At 44.5% G+C, this 20,568-nt stretch overlaps 1 protein-coding gene across 1 annotated transcript in view; it reads left to right on the top strand.

Annotated features, from left to right (window-relative positions):
- The window catches only part of NSD2 (nuclear receptor binding SET domain protein 2), a 153,338-nt gene that overhangs the window by 106,456 nt on the left and 26,314 nt on the right, over positions 1-20,568 (top strand). The window contains exons 11-15 of the mRNA XM_065404982.1: positions 2,643-2,774; positions 8,811-8,934; positions 9,965-10,165; positions 13,966-14,145; positions 16,250-16,406. Of these exons, the coding sequence (XP_065261054.1) occupies positions 2,643-2,774; positions 8,811-8,934; positions 9,965-10,165; positions 13,966-14,145; positions 16,250-16,406 (794 nt within the window). The remainder of the gene's footprint in view (positions 1-2,642; positions 2,775-8,810; positions 8,935-9,964; positions 10,166-13,965; positions 14,146-16,249; positions 16,407-20,568) is intronic.

The following is a 20,568-nucleotide window of genomic DNA, read 5'->3' as shown; positions in this document are numbered from 1 at the left end:
AGGCTATGTTAACCTTTAAGGCACACTTCACACTCATCTCTCAAGTTTTTGGGAATGCTTTTTGATGGTGTTTCTTTGGGGAGCAACTAGTATTGCTGTATTTTATGAATTTTACATTTTTTAGTTTGTATTTTTTTAGTGTTAAAGCATATAGAGCAAAGTTAAGTTTTCATTCCTTTCAGGGTACCTAACAGCTCCTGGATGTTTTGTTTAAAAATAATCAATTTGGGCCATCTGTAATGTGAACATACTAGGGGGTGAAAAAATGAGAATACAAAACAGTTTAAATACTGCTCATACAAATTAAAATTGTTGTGATTATCTTAAACATGGTCAGTGTGTCAGATAATTTAAACCAGGATGGAAACGGTTCTGTATTTCCACAAACTCCCAATACTGTCCGTCTCAAACTCATTTTTCAGCAAGATGGCTGCCGCTAGCGGTGCACTCAAAAATTTCATTTTCAACTTAAAACTATATGAAACTAATTATTTCAGAATTCTTTGATCTGAGGTACATCTCCCAATATAAATTGATTGATTACTTTGCTCAGAGAAACAAAGTTTCCTTTAACTATTTAAATTCTGAGATTTTTTAAAACTGCTAAACAAAATTCTTCAGTGTTTTGAAATGGGGAAAAATCCTTGTGAGTGTAGATGTAAAACACACATACACAGTCCTAGAAGATTAAAAGGACACTATCAAACTATGGTTTGTCTTTAAAATTACCATTTTTAATCAATTATTTGTAAAAACCCACAGCCTTTCTGGACCTCAATTATATGAAATTTCCTGTTATCCAAATCAGGATCATCTCTTTTTACATCAATTAACATTGAAATTCTTTCAGTTATCCAAAACTTTATCTGAACATATTTGAAGAAACACCTTTTCCCCTTCTCCCTCTCTTCCCTATGCAATATATGGATTTGAGCCTTTGTGTAAAACTTTAGAAGTTTGAAATAAAATGTCCTTGCCTACCAATTTTGTCTTTCTTCATTTATCAAACAGCCCCCTCACCCAAGTTTCCAGGACCACAGAAACTCTCTACAATCCAAATGATCACCCCCATATTTACAACAATTATAATAGGTCACAATTTTGGGCCTTAGAGTGGACATACCTCTTACCTGTTTGAAAGCTTTTACCAGTTTTAGCAGTCTTCCCTGTAGAACAAATATCTCTTACAGGTAGAAGTTGCAAATAGGTAGAAATATCTTAAGTGTGAACACTGTAGATAAGCTAAGGTGTAATACATGGATATCTGGGTTTAAAAGATTTTTTTTTTTCTAATTTTTCAAACATGATTTAAACAATAAGGCCTAAGGATCACTGTGCTCTAGGGAGCCAGCTGTGTCACCAGATGTAGAGCATGTACCCTAAATAATTTGTTTTTTGTTTTTTGTTTTTTTTTAAATTCCAGTTACATCTGTGAGATGAGCTTGCAGGTTTTTTCCAGTCACTGTATTTCACCAGGGTAAATTTGGACATCTGTACCATAGATATCAAAAGGGCTTTAATTCCTGTTTTTGGAATAGGACTAGAGCATTTAGGAAGTAAACTGGATGTTTTGTAGCCATTGGAGTTAGCATAAAGGGCCATTTCATTTTCATTCAATGTCTCCAAGAGAATTCATTTGTGTATTGAAACATGTTAGCTAGGATGACAAGTACCAAAAGTCTTCAGCTTCACTTTAGTGTAGGCTAAAGTGGCATTGATAGCCTGCCTCCATATTGTTTTCATTGTAGAAATCTTCAGGAATGCTGCACTACTCTTTTGACTTGGCTTCTGGTTCTGATGCTTACTTTAAGAGGACAGTTTTGCAGTCCTTTTTTAATTAGAAGTCCTCACCCTGCTCTCCTTGCGGGGGTGGGTGGGATTTATTGCTTGTTAGACTCCCACTGGTAGGAATATGCAGAGGCCACCCTGAAATGGGGGTGGGGGGAGGAGTTATTTACCATAGTAAATGTGATTTTGAGAGTGTTGCCTCTGCATATTCACACTACTGATCTATCTTTTCCCTTTTCCTTGGAGTTCTGCACTCATGAGACTGAGATTTAGTGGAGCGAGTCAAGGTAGTTGGGGATGTCCTCACATGTTCTAGGCAAGGCTCCAAAGTTCAGTTTTATGAAGTGATGTTTCTGCTGTACCAGTGGGGCAGTGCTTTTCCACAAGGTGTCCAAAGCTCAACAGCACTGATTATATGCATCTAATAAGTGTGAATTTGCAGACAGCATTCTTCAAAGAAGCACGGTTACTAACACACGTGTTTTCTATTCCTTAGACAACATATCTACCATTCATGTGCATATGGTACAATATGTTGACCTCTGACTAGTTAATAATAGAAAATTGAATCTAAAATGGCATGCAGCAAGATCTTGAGATTTTTATCTACACTATTTGTTTAGTCTGTGAAAACCAATGGTTAGTCCTTTTTACAAGGCATCCACAATCATGTAACTCTAGTTTTTTAAGAAAATTTACTTTTGTGGTGGCAAAGCAAATAATGGTCTGACACGGTCTTAGTCTAGAATTCCATCTTCATATTTCCTTTAGTGACTTTCTCTCACAAAACTGATTACACTCAACCATTTTCCTCTGTGAATTTGATAGATTTAATGCGTACATTTAATCTTCAGATCTCGGATGGTCAAGGAGATGAGCGATCAGAGTCACCCTATGAAAGTGCAGATGAGACTCAGACAGAAGCATCTATATCATCCAAAAAATCTGAGCGAGGAGCAGCAGCAAAAAAAGAATATGTGTGTCAGGTGAGAGACATTAGTTAGTCATTTGTTACTTTTGGGTTTTCTCTCTAGAAACATTTTTTTAAAAGATACAAAACTGAGTCTAGAATTAGGGTTTTGGGAACTTGGGGGAGTTAGTTGCTTCATCCAAGCCTGGGTTATTTACATCTCTTCAGGAGGAATAGTTTAGTGATATGTTGATAGAGCATATCTATCTAGTGATAGAGCACTAGACTAGAAGACCGGGATTGTTGAATTCTAGTTTATTCCTCTATTTGACCATGGGCAAATCATGTAGCCTTTCCACTTTAGTTTCCATAACTGCAAAACAAACATAATACCTTTCTCAAAGGAGGGCAGGTAACTAGAGAGTGTTAGATTGTAAACCCTACAGCTCAGAGACTTGTCTCTGTGTGTGTATTTGTAAAGTGTCAGTGACACCACAGTGATATCAGGATTACGGCCTCTGGGCACGACTGTAATATAAATAACACTTGCTTTAATGATGGTATTGGTATGGTCAGGCTTTTTTAAAAAAAAATAAAATGCTGCTAGCAGTATTTAAAAAGGGATCGTTACTTGTGAAATGAGGTAACGTACATCAGGGAATATCTGGTTTGTCTCCAAGGGCCAAACAAGCAAATTCTCTGTGTCTCTCACTCTTTACATATAGTAATAATGAAATTACATTTATTTTAAAATGCTGAGGTGACTAATCACTTAACTGTGCTGTCATTATAGCTTGGTAGTTTTTAGTTCTTCGAGTGCTTGTTCATGTAGATTCCATTCTTGGTGTGTGCGCGCCCACGTGCACAGTTGTCGGAGATTTCTGCACTCCTATGTGGCGGAATATTAGGTGCCGCTGGCCCTGCGCCCTCTCAGTTCCTTCTTACTGCCCATTACGGTTGGTTGGAGCACCTTGTCTTGCTTCACAAGAGCAGCAGCGGTTGTCCATTGACTGGTTTAGTGGTTGTTATACATAGTTTCATAGATAGTTAGTTGATAGTGTGTGTTAGCCAAGAGAGTCCCACTTGGGACTTTGCCCTGAGCGGGGCATGCCCCACTCCCCCGGCTTCAAGCCATATGCGTCATGCATCAGGCCAATGCCGATCAGCTGTCTTAAGTGACTGGGTGAAGGCCACAGGAAAGACAGGTGCCGCATCTGTACCATCTTTCGCCTGCGGACTCAGAAAGAGCAGGATATCCTCTTGAGGGCGTTATTGATGGAGGCAGCTCTTCATTCAGCATCGGAACCCTCCACCGCAGCATCCACGCCCAACACTTCGGCCTCGGCGCTCACTGCCGGCGCCGGACTCGGCCCGGCACAGTTCCGTTTCACCTGCACTGAAGAAGAGGCTGAAGAAAAGAAGCCCCTTGGCACCAAAGGAGAGAGGGGCCTCGGGCAAAGGACTTGTCAGGCCATGCACCCACTATGGGGCTTCATGGGAGTACTACAGATGTCAGACCCACTAGCCCTGCCAGGGACCCACCTCCCACCCCAGGCAGCAGCAGGGGTTCCCAGCCAGTGATGGGACCTTCAGTGCCCGAAGTGGTCCCGGCGGCTAAGGAGCAAGGCCGACCAGCTCCGCAGGTGCCACGCCAGGTGACCGATACGGCTCCACTCACGGCACTAAAGGGGAAAGCCACCAGGGTGCTGCAGCATAGACTGGCGGAACACCGCAGGTCACCGGATCGAAGGCGCAAGTCCCCGTCGCTGTGACCTCGGGACCAGTCACCGCAGCCTAGCTTGCCAGCCAGAAGGCCTAGATCTCCGTCAAGATCTCCTCCTACTAGGCGAGGGACTCCGGGCTTGTGGCGCCGCTCCCCGTACCAACGACCATCTGGCCATATGTCGCCTAGATGCCAAACAAGCTCTCCCAGAAGGTTTCCTCGTAGTCTATCTCCGTCCTGGAGGGCTCGTTTGGGAGGACAGTGGTCAGGGTCGGACTGCGATTTTAGCCCGTTGCCGAGACAGGGCGACTGCTCTCCAACGCGGGAGACCGAGGTGGCTCCGGCCACAGTTCCAACGCAGCAGGGGCCGTGGCCCCCCCAGTTGCCATACAGGAACCTGTGGGGGGTGCCGATGTTGCCGGTCCAGTGCTCCCAGCCCTCCCTGGCTGCATCGGACAAACTAGCTGAGGTACCACAACCAGAACATGGTACTATGGCGGAAGTAGAGCCCGCGCACCATACCTTGGGGTCGAGGGAGCCTTCCCCTGATAAGGGAGGGGATGACACCTTCCCTCAGGCAACAGAATTGTCCTCGTCGTCCCCAAACGAGGTGGTGGCTGGACCTTCCCACACCAGCAGTCCCCCGGACGATTTTAAGGAGCACCAGGCCCTCTTTAAACAGGTGGCTGAAAATCTTGGTCTGCATATTGAGGAGGCAGACGACCTCTTCAATGTCGGCCACCACACTGGCAAAAATTGCATTTCCTGTCCACCCAGGAGTGCTCAAAATAACCAAATTGGTGTGGCAAACCCCTCATCTGTTCCGCCGACGTCAAAGAAAGCGGAAAAGAAATACTATGTCCTTGCAAAGGGCTTAGAGTATCTATATACTCATCCCCCTATGGCATCGTTGGACATATCTGCAGTGAATGAAAAGGACAGGCAGGGTCACCCCGCAGAACGCCAAAAAATAAGGAGGCCAAAAGACTCGACTTATTCGGCAGGAAAGTTTATTCAACAGCCAGCTTATAGTTTAGGGTCTCTAACCACTAGGCCCTGCTGGGACGTTATAACTTTAACCTGTGGGACTCCCTTAATAAGTTCACAAAGGCCCTTCCACAGGATCGTGTCCAAGAGTTCGCCGTGTTGGTGAGCAAAGGCACAGTGGTGGCCCGGGGAGTCCTCCAGGTGTCCTGGGACGCGATGGACTAGGCTGCCAGGGTGGTCGTGTTGGCAGTGGCCATGAGACGTAGCTCCTTGTTGCAGGCTTCTGGGCTGTCCCAAGAGATGCAGCCCACAATCCAGGACCTGCCATTCGAGGGTTCGGTGCTCTTTTCTGAGCTATTTGACTCTGGGCTCTGTGGGCTCAAGGACTCCTGAGCCACCCTCCAATCCCTGGGTTTGCACATCCCTCAGGAGTCCAGGAAGCCGTTCCATCCTCCGCCTCTTCCAACACACTCAAGGTCCTGGAGAGCTCCCAGGTCTGACTCCTACAGGCAAAAGGCCAAGGACAAAAGGCCTAAGAGACGCTACCTGTCCTCTTCCTGCCTGGCTGCCCAACCTGACCCTCCCAGAAGTCAGGGAGGCCAGAAGCAGTCATTTTGAAGGTGCGCTCGAGGACTGCGCCCCAGCCAATGTACTGGATCCAACCCTCCTTTTCCTCAACTGCCTCCGCCCTTTTCAGTCGGCCTGATCCCGTGTCACCTCAGACCACTGGGTGCTTGATACGGTTTCTTCAGGCTACACCCTGCAGTTTATAGCCGACCATCCCTCCCATCCCCCTTATCCCGTCCCTCTTCAGGGACCCGTCTCACGAGCAACTCCTCGTTCAGAAAGTCGAAAACCTCAATCGATATCAGGGCACTCAGAGCGGTTTGACTAGCCTGCCAAGCCTTTCTACATCATATACAAGACAGGGTGGTTCAGGTCCTGATGGACAACATGGCTACGGTCTTCTTTATCAACAGGCAGGGTGGAGCCAGGTTGTCTGCCCTTTGCCAGGAAGCCCTCTGGCTCTGGGACTTCTGCTTACATCACAACATCCATCTCGTGGCTGCTCACCTTCCAGGGTCCAAGAACGCTTTGGCAGATTGCCTCAGCAGGACGTTCTCGTCTCGCCATGAGTGGTCCCTTAATCCAGAGGTGGTCGGTTCCATCTTCTACAGGTGGGGAAATCTCCGGGCGGACCTGTTTGCATCCAGGCAGAACAGGAAATGCCACGTCGTTTTCTCAATTGGGGGCATGGACAGAGGAGCCCTGTCAGACACCTTTCTGCTCCCGTGGTCGGAGGCTCTGATATATGCCTTTCCTCCGGTGCCATTGCTACCCAGGGTCCTCATGAAAATCAAACAGGACAGGGTGAGGGTCATCCTCATAGCGCCGGTGTGGCCGTGCCACCATTGTTTCAGCACTCTGCTGGACCTCTCAGTGGTGACCCCATTCCAGCTACCATTCAGGTCGGACCTGTTGTCCCAGAACCATGGCAGTCTTCTGCACCCAACCTGGCAGCGTTACATCTGATGGCTTGGTTGCTGCGTGGCTAAATGCGAAGGAGCAGCGGTGCTTGGCTGAGGTTTAACGTGTTCTGTTGGGAAGTAGGAAGTCCTCCACCAGAGCGATCTACCTGGCCAAGTGGAAACGATTCACTTGCTGGATTGCAGACAAAGGTGTTCATCCTGAGCGGACTTCGCTGCAACTTATTCTGGACTACATCCTGCACTTTAAGCTCCAGGGCATGTCCCTCTTATTGATCAAGGTCCGTCTAGTGGTCATTTTGGCCTTCCACCTGCCGTTCGAGGGCAGGTCGGTTTTTGCTTAGGATATCACGGACAGAATCCTTAAGGGCCTAGAGCACCTCTGGCAGCACGTCAGGGACCCCAACCCTCTGTGGAACTTGAATCTGGTGCTGTCGCAGTTTGTGGGTCCTCCCTTTGAGCTGCTGGCTTCCTGCTCCCTTCTTCTCCTCTCCTGGAAGGTTGCGTTCCTGGTTGCAGTGACGTCGGCCCACCAGGTATCTGAGATTCAGGCGTTCACCTTGGAGCCACCTTACACGGTCTTGGACATGGTCCAACTAAGGCCATACCTGGCGTTTCTTCCCAAGGTTGTCTCTGAGTTTCATTTGAGCCAGGACATTTACTTACCAGTCTTCTTTCCGAAGCCACATAGGTCCGTGGAGGAGCGCAGGCTACATGCCCTAGACGTCAGACAGGCTCTGCCTTCTATATTGGCAGGACCAAGCCGTTCCATAAGTCGACGCAGTTATTGGTCGCTATGGCCGACAGAATGAAAGGTCGCCCTGTATCCACTCAAAGAATTTCTTCTTAGATCCCTGCCTGCATTCGCTTCTGCTACGACCAAGCGAAGGTGCCACCCCCAGTGATTGTCACCACCCTCTCAAGCAGGTCACAGGCCTCTTTGGCAGCCTTTCTGGCCCATGTGCCTCTCCAGGACATCTGTAGAGTGGCCACCTGGTCATCCGTCCACACTTTGACGTCCCATTATGCACTGACCCAGTAGGCCCAGGACGATGCTGGCTTCGGTAGAGCAGTACTGCAAGCCGCTAAGCTGTGAACTCCGAGCCCACCTCCGTGGATACTGCTTGTGAGTCACTGAAAATGGAATCAACATGAGCAAGCACTAGAAGAAAAACCGGTTACCTGCCTTTTCATAACTGTTGTTCTTTGAGATGTGTTGCTCATGTCCATTCCATTTCCCACCCTCCAACCTCGGTCGGAGTTGCTGGCTAGAAGGAACTGAGAGGGCACAGGGCCGGCAGCACCTGATATACCAGCACGTGGGAGCGCCTCTCAGGGGCTCCACAGCTGGCCCTATGGATACCACTAAGGCAGAAATCTCAGACAACTGTGCATGTGGGCATGCACACACCTCAAATGGAATGGACATGAGCAACACATCTCGGAGAACAACAGTTACGAAAAGGCAGGTAACTGGTTTTTATTCATGTGCCAATGCTGACAATTCAGGCCTGGAAGTATCACAAAGCCTAGCATATTAAGTTAAGTATTCCTGGTAAGGAGAAAATAAGGTTGCTTTTAGCCTTACTTAGTCTGCAATTTCCATGAGTAGAAAATTCGTTTAAAATCTTTTTGTACTTATTAGATTGAATCTACATTATTTAGCTGTGTGTGTGTGTCTGTCTAGAGGGCATACATGTAAATATTTTGTATTTACTAAATACATCCTAAATATTTGTAGGAATGGAAAAACATTTCTGCTTGGAAACTATATGATCTGATGGTTGTAGAATTATCTTTTCCTCCACTTCAGATACAAAGAGTGTGAGAGGAGAAGTAGGTGAGAGAAATAACGAAGAAAACAGTTAATCCCATATGCGTATTTTTAATGCTCAATACTTTTCTGATTTAAAAGCTGTGTGAAAAACCAGGTGATCTCCTGCTGTGTGAAGGCCTATGCTTTGGAGCTTTTCATGTAAGCTGCCTTGGGCTCCCTGGAAGACCAGCAGGAAAATTCATTTGTCGTGAATGTACATCAGGCAAGTTTTGTCCACTTCTGTTAATAAAAAGCCATACTGTTTATATCATTTGTCCTAACAAATCTTGTTAGCTGAGATTATGTATATCTGAAGGAACCATTTTTCTCCTGGTGCCAGGCAGGATGGGAGCTCACATTACCATTAATTTTGTCTCTTTATGTAAGTGCTGGAAAATCCAGGTACCCAGCATTTTTAGTTGAAACCACGTGCACCCTGAGCTGATTTAGCATGTGCAGTGCATAATTATAACACTTGCAGAATACTTGTCATCATATGTAATTCCAGAAGACTCAAAACCTGTGGAAGGCATAAGAAGTCCTACAGTCAGGTAAAAGAAGTAGGTTAAACAATTCCTGTTCTTCTCTCCCGCCCCCCCCCCCCCTTCTCATTTTTCTGTGATTTTTCAATCTCTTCTTCATCCTATAAAAAGCCTAACTGTAGTTCTTGCTATTAATCTCTCTTGCTTTTTCTCCTGTAATAACTACTGCTGGTTTATAATACTTAAACATGACTTAAAAGCTGTTACAGTCCTGTTGCATCTTCAAACAGAAAACATGCTGAACCTTGTTGAAGAAAACTGTGACGCATAATAATGAAGTTTTCATGACCTGGTTTTCAAGTGGCACAGAAATAAGCTTCATAAACTGTCTCACATTGTAGGCTGATCTTGGCATCTTCAGGATCACAGACACCCGATGTTATTGACTTCATTGTTAAAAAGAATTGCCCTTATTGTACTCCTGTAGTATTAAGAGGTTCTTTAATTAAGAACATGTAAGCAAGTCAGTGATTGAGGAGTTAGAGTTTAACTGTGTACAATTTAAACAGTAATTGATTTATATTGTAGTTCTATTTGATTTGTTTTGGGATGGGTTGATTAGAAGCCTTTTAATTCTCAAAGTTATAAATAAATTTGAGTCAATGATCTAGATCAAGTAAGAGTTTTGTTTTTGTTCCTTTTTCTCACCAGAGAAATATAGTCTAAATACAGAAACTCGAGTAAAAAATAGGATGTTACTTTTATTTTTAGGTGTTCACACGTGTTTTGTGTGTAAGGAGAGAAAGGCAGATGTGAAGCGCTGTATTGTATCCCAGTGTGGTAAATTCTACCATGAGGCTTGTGTGAGAAAATTTCATCTTACTGTGTTTGAGAACAGAGGTTTTCGATGTCCTTTCCACAGCTGTGTAAGCTGTCATGTTACTAACCCCTCAAATCCAAGAATATCAAAAGGTATTCCTTCATTTTTTTTCAGATTTTTTTCTTAAACTTTCTGAGTTGCTATTGTTTAGCTCCAACTAGCATTGTTGTACATAAAGAATTAAAGATACCTCTGCTAACTGAGCTGTAAATCTTATTCAACCCATTCAACATACTTTATTATAGTGATGTGGTAGGAGGACTCTGGTTCTAATTAAAGAGGCACTTTCACTTGGAGCCCTAGGTCACTTATAGTTTTCTGAAAGAAAATTATCTTCAGATTTATGTATTTCATGATGGATCCCTGATCAAAGGTAATTTTTTTTCTATGTTGAGTAAAATTCCATATGGCCACTTCTTATTCATGTACTTATTTTATCTATAACAATAAAAATTAGGGCTGTCAAACAATTAAAAAAATTAATTGTGTGATTAATTGCACTTTTAAGACAGAGGTCACCAACCGGCTGATCGTGATCGACTGGTCGATCCTGGAGACTCTCCCAGTCGATCGCGATCTCCAGCCGCTAAAAGTCTGGTGGTATAGTGGGGCTGTCGCTAAGGTGGGCTCCCTTCTGGCCCCACGCCACTCCCAGAAGCGGCCAGCACATCCCTGCAGCCCCAGGGGAGAAGGGGACAGGGGTCTCCGTGTGCTGCTCCTACCTGTAAGCACCGCCCCTGTAGCTCCCATTGGCCAGGAATGAGGAACTGTGGCCAATGGGAGCTGCGTGTGCGGTGCCTGCAGAGAGGGGCAACGTGCGGAGCCACAGACATGTCTTCACACACACACACACACACACACACACACACACACACACACACACACACACACACACACACACACACACCCCGCGCAGGGGCACGTTGGCCCCTTCTGGGAGCAGCATGGGGCCGGGGCAGGCAGGAAGCCTGCCTTAGCCCCGCTGTGCCGCCCACCAGGAGCCACCCATGGTCAGTGCCACCCAGCTGGAGCCCGCACCCCAACCCCCTGCCCCCTCCTGGAGCCAGCACCAAACCCCAGCCCTGAGCCCCCTCCCAGAGCAAGCACCCTATACCCCCTCCTGCACCCCTGCCCCAGCCCTGATCTTCCCCTCCCAGAACCATACCCTCTCCTGCACCCCAACACTCTTCCTCAGCCCGGAGCCCCCTCCTTCACCCAAACTCCCTCCCAGAGCTTGCACCCCTCACCTCCATCTGCAGCTCAACACCCTCCCCCAGGCTCAGCCCGGAGCCCCCTCCCACACTGCGAACCCCTCGGTCCCAGCCCAGAGCCTGCATCCCCTCCCAAATTCCAATCCCCTTGCCCCAGCCCGGTGAAAGTGAGTGAAGGTGGAGGAGAGAGAGCGACAGAGAGAGGTGGGGATGGAGTGAGTGGGGTGGATATTTTCAAATATATTGATTTCAATTACAAGACAGAATACAATGTGTACAGTGCTTACTATATTTATTTTTGATTATAAATATTTGCACTATAAAAAACAAAAGAAATAGTATTTTTCAATTCACCTAATAAAAGTATTGTAGTGCAATCTCTTTATCATGAAAGTTGAACTTACAAATGTAGAATTATGTACAAAAAATAACTGCATTCAAAAACAAAACAGTGTAAAACTTCAGAGAACTTCAAGTCCACTCAGTCCTACTTCTTGTTTAGCCAATCGCTCAGACAAACAAGTTTGTTTACATTTTCAGGAGATAATGCTGCCCGCTTCTTGTTTACAATATCACCTGAAAGCGAGAACAGGCGTTCGCATGGCACTGTTGTAGCCGGCATTGCAAAATATTTATATGCTAGATGCAATGAAGAGTCATATGTCCTTTCATGCTTCAACCACCATTCCAGAGGATATGCGTCCATGCTGATAATGGGTTCTGCTTGATAACCATCCAAAGCAATGCGGGCCGATGCATGTTCATTTTCATTATGTAAGTCAGATTGCACCAACAAAAGGTTGATTTTCTTTTTTGGTGGTTTGGGTTCTGTAGTTTCCGCATCGGAGTGTTGGTCTTTTAAGACTTTTGAAAGCATGCTCCACACCTCATCGCTCTCGGATATTAAAAGGCACTTCAGATTCTCAAATCTTGGGTTGAGTGCTGTAACTATCTTTAGAAATCTCACATTGTTACCTTCTTTGCATTTTGTCAAATCTGCAGCGAAAGTGTTCTTAAAATGAACAACGTGCTGAGTCATCATCCGAGACTACTGTAACAATAAATATATGGCAGAATGCGGGTAAAACATAGCAGGAGACATACAATTCTCCCCCAAGGAGTTCAGTCACAAATTTAATTAACGCATTATTTTTTTTAACAAGCATCATTAGCATGGAAGCATGTCCTCTGGAATAGTGGCCGAAGCATGAAGGGGCATACAAATGTTTAGCATAACTTGTTGCTGGCATTACAAGGTACTAAGTGCCATGCGAATGCATGTTCTCACTTTCAGGTGATGTTGTAAATAAGAAGCGTCCAGCAGTATCTCCCCTAAATGTAAACAAACTTGTTTGTCTTAGCAGTTGGCTAAACAAGAAGTATGAGTGAGTGGACTTGTAGGCTCTAAAGTTTTACATTTTGTTTTTGCGTGCAGTTATGTAACCAAAAAAATCTACATTTGTAAGTTGCACTTTCACGATAAAGAGATTGCACTACAGTATTTGCATGAGGTGAATTGAAAAATAGTATTTCTTTTGTTTGCCATTTTTACAGTGCAAATATTTGTAATAAAAAATAGTAATGTAAAGTGAGCACTGTCAACTTTGTATTCGGTGTTGTAATTGAAATCAATATATTTGAAAATGTAGAAAAATATCTAAAAATATTTAATACATTTCAGGTGGTATATTATTGTTTAACAGTGCGATTAAAACTGCGATTAATCGTGATTAATTTTTTTTTTAGTTAATCGCATGAGTTAGCTGCGATTAATTGACTGCCCTAATAAAAATGTTTTTTTGTTGTTGTTTTTCACCTTGATAATTCAGAACAACTCAAGGAGTGTGTGCTATGTCTAAAGTAGAAAAATGGTTGGACAAAGTTTTAAAATGGACTGAAATGCCATAAGGCACCTATGCAGTATACCACTTTTATTACTGTTTCAGGCCCCATTCCTTCAGCACTTGCATAGATAGTCCCGTTAATGTTAGCTGAACTACTCATGTGAATGAGTACTTATGTGAGTAAGAGTAGCAGAATTTGCCCTTTAGTATGTGCCAATTGCAGATCTCCACACATATATACAAAATAGAGTTTATTATCTGGGAAACTACATGTAAAAGTACATGCATAATTATCTGTCGTCATGAGTATTCTTACTTGTTCCTTGTCAAGTTGTGCCAGTCATGTCACAAAATAAATACCGAAAGTTAGATATCTTTCCTAAACAGCCTAGAAATTAGATATGACAGATATGGGAGAGTGCAAGTGAGAGAGAATTGGGACTATTTATATAAATAATATTGTGCAATGAAATGCTGTTAATTTGGAGACCCTTTGGTTTTAATGTGTATTTAAAGATTTTTCTTTTTAACAACTTACTACGCACATGCTGTTGTGTATGTGTGAAGCTCTTCACGTTAGAATGTTACAGTGTCTTTAATTCAGTGTGGGATCTCTTCTTCCTTAAAAGCAAAACTCAGTGCAGAAAACCTGCATTAATTCAATATTCTGATTGATTTTAAATGCATGGTTTTTAAAGATATGGTGTTTTTCACATTTTGTATGTATGTTTATAGGCTACATTATGCAGTAATAAAAAACATTTTTTGCATTATATCTGCAGACCAATAAAATCTCTAGTTTAGAAAGATAATATAGAAGTATTCTGCTTTTGCTAGGCAAAATGATGCGGTGTATTCGCTGTCCTGTCGCTTACCATGCTGGAGATGTTTGCATTGCTGCAGGCTGTGCAGTGATCACTTCCAACAGCATTGTTTGTACCAATCATTTCACTGCCATGAAAGGAAAAAGTCATCATGCGCACATCAATGTGAGCTGGTGCTTTGTGTGCTCAAAAGGTAAATCGATGTACAAATCTTTATTTTATTGCTTTACTAAAAGTATAAACTAATCAACATCTAAATATTAATTTTCAATGTATTTTATTAAGATATTTAAAGAAAAACACCAGACACATGGTGTAACTTCAGATTTCTTCAAAGTGTTGTTGAAGGTATTGGAGTATCTTGTTAACTGCAGATGTCATTAAGTTTTTTGGGTTTTTTTTCTTGCACTTTGTCCAACTACCCTTTGATTTAATTGTTATGCAGAGAAGCTTAATGAGTGCAGCCACTGTACACAGTGCTGATTAGAACATGGAGGAAGCAAACTACCAGACCTGATGACAAATTAAATAAACACTGTGGAAGCTTGTTAAGCCACAGTTTGCTTAACTACCCACTTGAAAATTCATGCACACTGTGACAGGGTGCAACCTGGAAATGGGGTACCGCTGAGCCCTTTGTCTCAGCAACCTGGGCTTCCTCTCACACTGTGATGCTGTGACAAGCTGCAAACCTCTCCAGGTACTGCACTTAACACAGACATCCAAAGGCAGGGACATACCCAGCTGCATTACATGAATACATTTGCTAGCCACTCATGAATCAACAATAGAGAGGCTCCAGCCAATTCTCCACAGCTCCCCAGCCCTATGACCCCAGAGCTGTACCATCTTGCCCTGGTCAGAAGCCTGACCAGTGTAAATTTATTACCCAGTCCACCCCTCCCTCAATGTGAAGAGGACATGCACCAGCTCTTGTTCCTGAGTAGATTTCCCAAGCACTTCAAGCAAAACTCACTGTTTTAGGTAAAATATAAAACAGATTTATTAACTACAGAAAGATTTTAAGTGATTATAAAGTAATCATACAGATCAAAGTTGGTCACCTAAGAAATCAAAGTAAAATCGCAATCTGAGTTCTATAAACTAAACAGGATATGAATTAAGCAGTTTCTCACCCTGATGGTATAGTTCCTTAATACACAAGCTGGGATTCTCCTTTCCAGCCTGGGACCACCTCCCCAGTTCAGTCTTTGTCCTCCAGATGTGTTTCCAGGTGCTGAGTTGTGGGGGGAGAGAGGAGAAATGATGATGTCACTTCCCCTCCTTTATAGGATCCTCCAGCTTGCTGGAAAGATCTTTTGCTATGAGGTGAGTCAAGCAGTCTCCATTGTCTTTGTGCTCTCTCTGAGAGGTCTCCATTGTATATAGTTCCTGGGGTAGTCCTTGTGCTCGTGTATTCCCCTTACTGGGCCATCAACGCTGCCTGGCTTCTCCATTGTTGTACCTGAAAGGCTGGTTGTGGGTGTTTCCCAACATATTTCAGTAACACACACATATAGCAAGACTTCATAACTTCACATACAATGATAGCACATACAATCCAACGGGATATTAATGTTCAACAGATAAAGACTTTTAAAATGATACCTCACAAAGCATGCTTTGTACAAACACATCATAATTATATCACTATATATATAATATAGTGATATAAATATGGAGGTGCCAGGGTGTTGCTTTGGGGTACCAAATGTGACACATGCAAAATAGTGAGATCACCCCTCTCCTCGATACAATTTTATTGGAAAACTTCTTTAGATGCTCATTTTTATTAAAATTTTACTTACTGTTAAGCATTGTCATAAATTAAACTGCAACTGTTAAAATAAATAAATTACAATTTGTGATGCATTATCCTAGCTTTTATTTTATTGTTAGTTCATGTGCTAATTTGTGAGACAAGGTGGGTGAGGTAATATTTTTTATTGGCCCAACTTCTGTTGCTGTGAGAGACCAGCTTTTTAACTTACACAGAACTCTTCTTCAGGTCTGGAAGATTCTCAGTGTGTCACAGCTAAATAGGACTACAACAACATGGCATATTGCTAGTTTGTATAATTTAGTAATCTGAGTCTTCTATTCACCCAAATTAATGAGGTTTTCTGTGGCTTTTTCATATGAATGAGTGATATCCATTTGTTGCAGATCAGTATGTTCCAACCAATTTTTTAAAAAATGTAGTGTCTAGTTACATGCTACTGTGATTTAAATCAGACTGAAATGCTAAACTTTTTTCCACCTTGAAACTTAAACTTTCAATCTTTTATTTTGTACAGGAGGAAGCCTTTTGTGCTGTGAGTCATGTCCTGCAGCATTTCACCCAGACTGTTTAAATATTGAAATGCCAGATGGTAGCTGGTACTGCAATGACTGTAGGGCTGGAAAGAAACTCCGTTTCCAGGATATCATTTGGGTCAAACTTGGAAATTACAGGTCTGATGACTGGACTTACATTTTTTCATTTAATATAAATATAATATAATATAAAATTACTTTTGCTGAAAGTAACTTGAAAACAAGTTTTGTGTGTGGAAATCTGTTAAACTAAGGGGTTGCATGCTTTGGTGCTTCTGGAGGCCAAGTTCAGTGCATGAACCAAGGGCTCCTTGCATGACTCCTTTCCCCCCCACAATTGTTCTGTATGCCACCCGCTCATCCTCTTCCATTTCAGGGACTCCCAGCAACTAGGAGCTCTGTGTGCCCCTCAATCCCCCGCAAGGAGCTGTTTATTCCATGCCCTTTTCCCCCATACTGTTGTGACCCATTTTCCCCATGCTAGGAGCTGTGTGTGTCCCCCATTTCCCTTGTAACTGCTCCTATCTTAGCCTACCTGTGTCTAGACTAGAGTGTCACCCACTGCTTCTGTAGGCCAGGCTCATGGCACACATCAGTAGTTCCTTGTATCCCAGTCTCATTTGAGTGATGTTCCCTATTGTCCCACTAAGGGTTATGCGCATGCACCCGGAGCTTTTGAAAATAGCATTATCCCTTGGTCCGCACATGGGCCCTTGCTCTACCTCATGGTTTTGACTGAGGCTATAAAGGGCAAGGCGGACTGACCAGGCCGTCAGTTCCTTCTTGCCACCACATGGTCCAATTCAGAGCATCTTCTGTTCTCTGATCTCTTGTGACGCACTTTCCTCAATACAGGAAAAAAACTGTTTTATGCTTGTATATAGTTCAGCATTCTGTTATTTTTGTAGTAGTTTTAGTGTTAGCAGTAGTTTTTAGGATTTTAAGGACTTTGGGATACTGTTTTACTGACCCCCTTCGTCCCCCAGCACCCACGCTTGGGTACTGGATTATGCTGAAGATGCCTGGGTTCAAGATCTGCGCTTCCTGCCCTCGCTCATTTTTGATCAGTGACAAGCACCAATGCTGCCTTTACTGCTTGGGGGAAGTCCACGTTGCATCAAGGTGCAATATCTGTCTCTGCTTCCCAGCCCATACCTAGGAAGGCCAGGCTCTCCGCCTCAAGAAGCAACTCGTAGAGATCGCCACAAAGCCATGGTTGGATCCAGGCCAGGGAACCCCTTCCCCCCCACCCCCACCCGGTACATCGGCTTGAGCAGTCGAGCAGCACGCCTCCTACTGCGGAGTCCCAGTCTGGTTCTGCCAGTACCAGTGCTAAGGACCCCATGCCAGGGCCTAGCCATGAGGCAAGGAAGCATGTCATAAGCATGGCAGTAAATCTTCCTTAAGGCCCAAGAAGGACATTTCATCCTCTACAAGTTCAGTCTTGGAAGAGCGGTGCGTTCCCAGGCTCACAAGCATGGCAAGAAGTCACACACAGAACACTGGACCCGCTGGTCCCAGTTACTGAGCCATGTGCACCTTCTGGATCGGTACCACCAAAGTCACAGGAATCATCGGTTCCGAGGCAGTTCTCCGTTCATGAACTGTTTGCGCCCTGGATGAGGTAAGATCGCCACGTCTCTCGGTGCATTTGCTTCATAAGAGCATTGGACTTCCTGCATTTGGATCATGTTCCTGAGCGCACCCCTGTGACTGACTTGATTCTGACAGTACCACAGTTCAAACAAGGCTTTGACTTCTCAGCATTGGAGGACTCAGATGGAACACAAGGTCCGCTTCTCCTGTACTGCTGGCATAAATACCCGAATGTTTCACTGACTCAGTGGCAATATCCTCCCTTTCCTCAGCACAGAAGCCACTGGTACCCCAGTCTGTGTTGTCCACTGCAGCAACTGCCGGATCTGTCTGGTTGGCTGTACTGGGGGCCTTGGCCCCAATAGCCCCCTTCAGAACCTTCCTGATCCATCTGAGAGGAGTCCCCTATCTCGCCACTCCTGCCTTTGTCTAGTAGATGTTCAGAACCAGGGTTGGGAGGATGCACCGGCTAGCCTGAATCTGGTGCCGCTGGATCTGGAGAGGTTCCCATCGTCTTCAGATGCAGGAGTGTCAATTCCTTCCTCCCTGTCCCAGCCAACTACCGCCAGTTCCAGGAATTGATATAGAGGGTGGCCGATGCCTTCCACATTCCACTGGAGGAGGTGCAGGACAGCCAACATCAATTACTTGACATTCTTCATGCATCGTTACCAGCTAGGGCGGTGCTACCAATCAACAATGCCATTCTTCAGCAGGCATGTACTGTCTGGGATGCCCTGGCCACTTGCGCGCACACACCTCGAAGGGGGCAGAAAAAAGATACTATGTTCCTCTAAAAAGGATCTGAGTTTCTGTTTTCTCACCCTTCACCCAATTCCCTGGTTATACAGGCTGCTACTGAATGGGCTAGGCAACAGCTCCCACGTTCCACTCTGACATATAAGGCGGATAAGAGATATGACCTCCTAGGTCATAAGGTCTTTTCTTCAGCCAGCCTTCAGTTTCTCATCTCTAATTACCTGGCATTACTGGCAATATATGACTTTTTGAATTATGGCCAGTTAGCAGACCTTGTGGACAAGCTTCTCCAGCAGGATCATACCCTCTTCCAGGCTATTTTAGAAGAAGGCAAACTGGTCGGCAAGAGAATGACCATGAATGGGAGCTGTACGACTCTGTGGTCGTGGGCGTTTTTGACCATTTGGGGACTCCGAACAGGGATCTTTTCACCTCCCATGCTAACACCAAATGCTTCCAGGACTGTTCCAAGGATGGGATTGGAGCCTATTGCCAAGGTGATGCTCATGTCATCTGCTGGTCCGACCAGATAAGTTATGCCTTCTCCCACCCCATCCTTCCTTCCCCAGGTCCTCCACAAGCTTCAGTGGGAGAGAGCCATGGTCATCCTGATTGCCCCATTCTGGCCTCACCAGTTTTGGTTTCCTCCTCTTCTCTGTATTTTGAAGCATTCTCCATTTCCACTACTGACGTTCCCTGAACTGCTCACACAACACAATGGCAGGATCAAACATCCCGATCTGCAGATGCTTCACCTGAGAGCCTGGGTTTTGGATGGGCATCTTCGCTACAATGAGAGTGTTCGTTGGCAGTACAAGACTCACAGACTCATAGACTTTAAGGTCAGAAGGGACCATTATGATCTTCTAGTCTGACCTCCACAACACAGGCCACAGAATCTCACCCACCCACTCCTGTAACAAACCCCTGACCTATGTCTGAGCTATTGAAGTCCTCAACTTGTGGTTTAAAGACTTCAAGGTGCAGAGAATCCTCCAGCAAGTGACCCGTGCCTCGTGCTGCAGAGGAAGGCGAAAAACCCCCAGGGCCTCTGCCAATCTGCCCTGGAGGAAAATTCCTTCCCGACCCCAAATATGGCGATCAGCTAAACCCTGAGCATGTGGGCAAGACTCACCAGCCGGACACCCAGGAAAGAATTCTCTGTAGTAACTCAGATCCGACCCTATCTAGTGTCCCATCACAGGCCATTGGGCATATTTACCGCTAATAGTCAATTAATTGCCAAAATTAGGCTATCCCATCATACCATCCCTTCCATAAACGTATCAAGCTTAGTCTTGAAGCCAGATATGTCTTTTGCCTCCACTGTTCCCCTTGGAAGGCTATTCCAGAACTTCACTCCTCTGATGGTTAGAAATCTTCGTCTAATTTCAAGTCTAAACTTCCTTATGGTCAGTTTATATCCATTTGTTCTTGTGTCCACATTGGTACTGAGCTTTAATAATTTATCTCCCTCCCTGGTATTTAGCTCTCTGATATATTTATAGAGAGCAATCATATCTCCCCTCAGCCTTCTTTTGGTTAGACCAAACAAGCCAAGCTCTTTTTGATTCTCCTTTCATAAGACAGGTTTTCCATTCCTTGAATCATCCTAGTAGCCCTTCTCTGTACCTGTTCCAGTTTGAATCCATCCTTCTTAAACATGGGAGACCAGAGCTGCACACAATATTCCAGATGAGGTCTCACCAGTGCCTTGTATAACGTTACTAACATCTCCTTATCTCTACTGGAAATCTCTGATGCATCCCAAGACCGCATTAGCTTTTTTCACAGCCATATCACATTGGCGGCTCATAATCATCCTGTGATCAACCAATACTCCGAGGTCCTTCTCCTCCTCTGTTACTTCCAAGTGATGCGTCCCCAGTTTATAACAAAAAATCTTGTTAATCCCTAAATGCATGACCTTGCACTTTTCACTATT

The sequence above is a fragment of the Emys orbicularis genome, chromosome 5 (assembly GCF_028017835.1).
Source record: "Emys orbicularis isolate rEmyOrb1 chromosome 5, rEmyOrb1.hap1, whole genome shotgun sequence".
Classification (NCBI taxonomy): domain Eukaryota; kingdom Metazoa; phylum Chordata; order Testudines; family Emydidae; genus Emys; species Emys orbicularis.
This window is presented reverse-complemented; position numbering and strand designations above follow the sequence as displayed.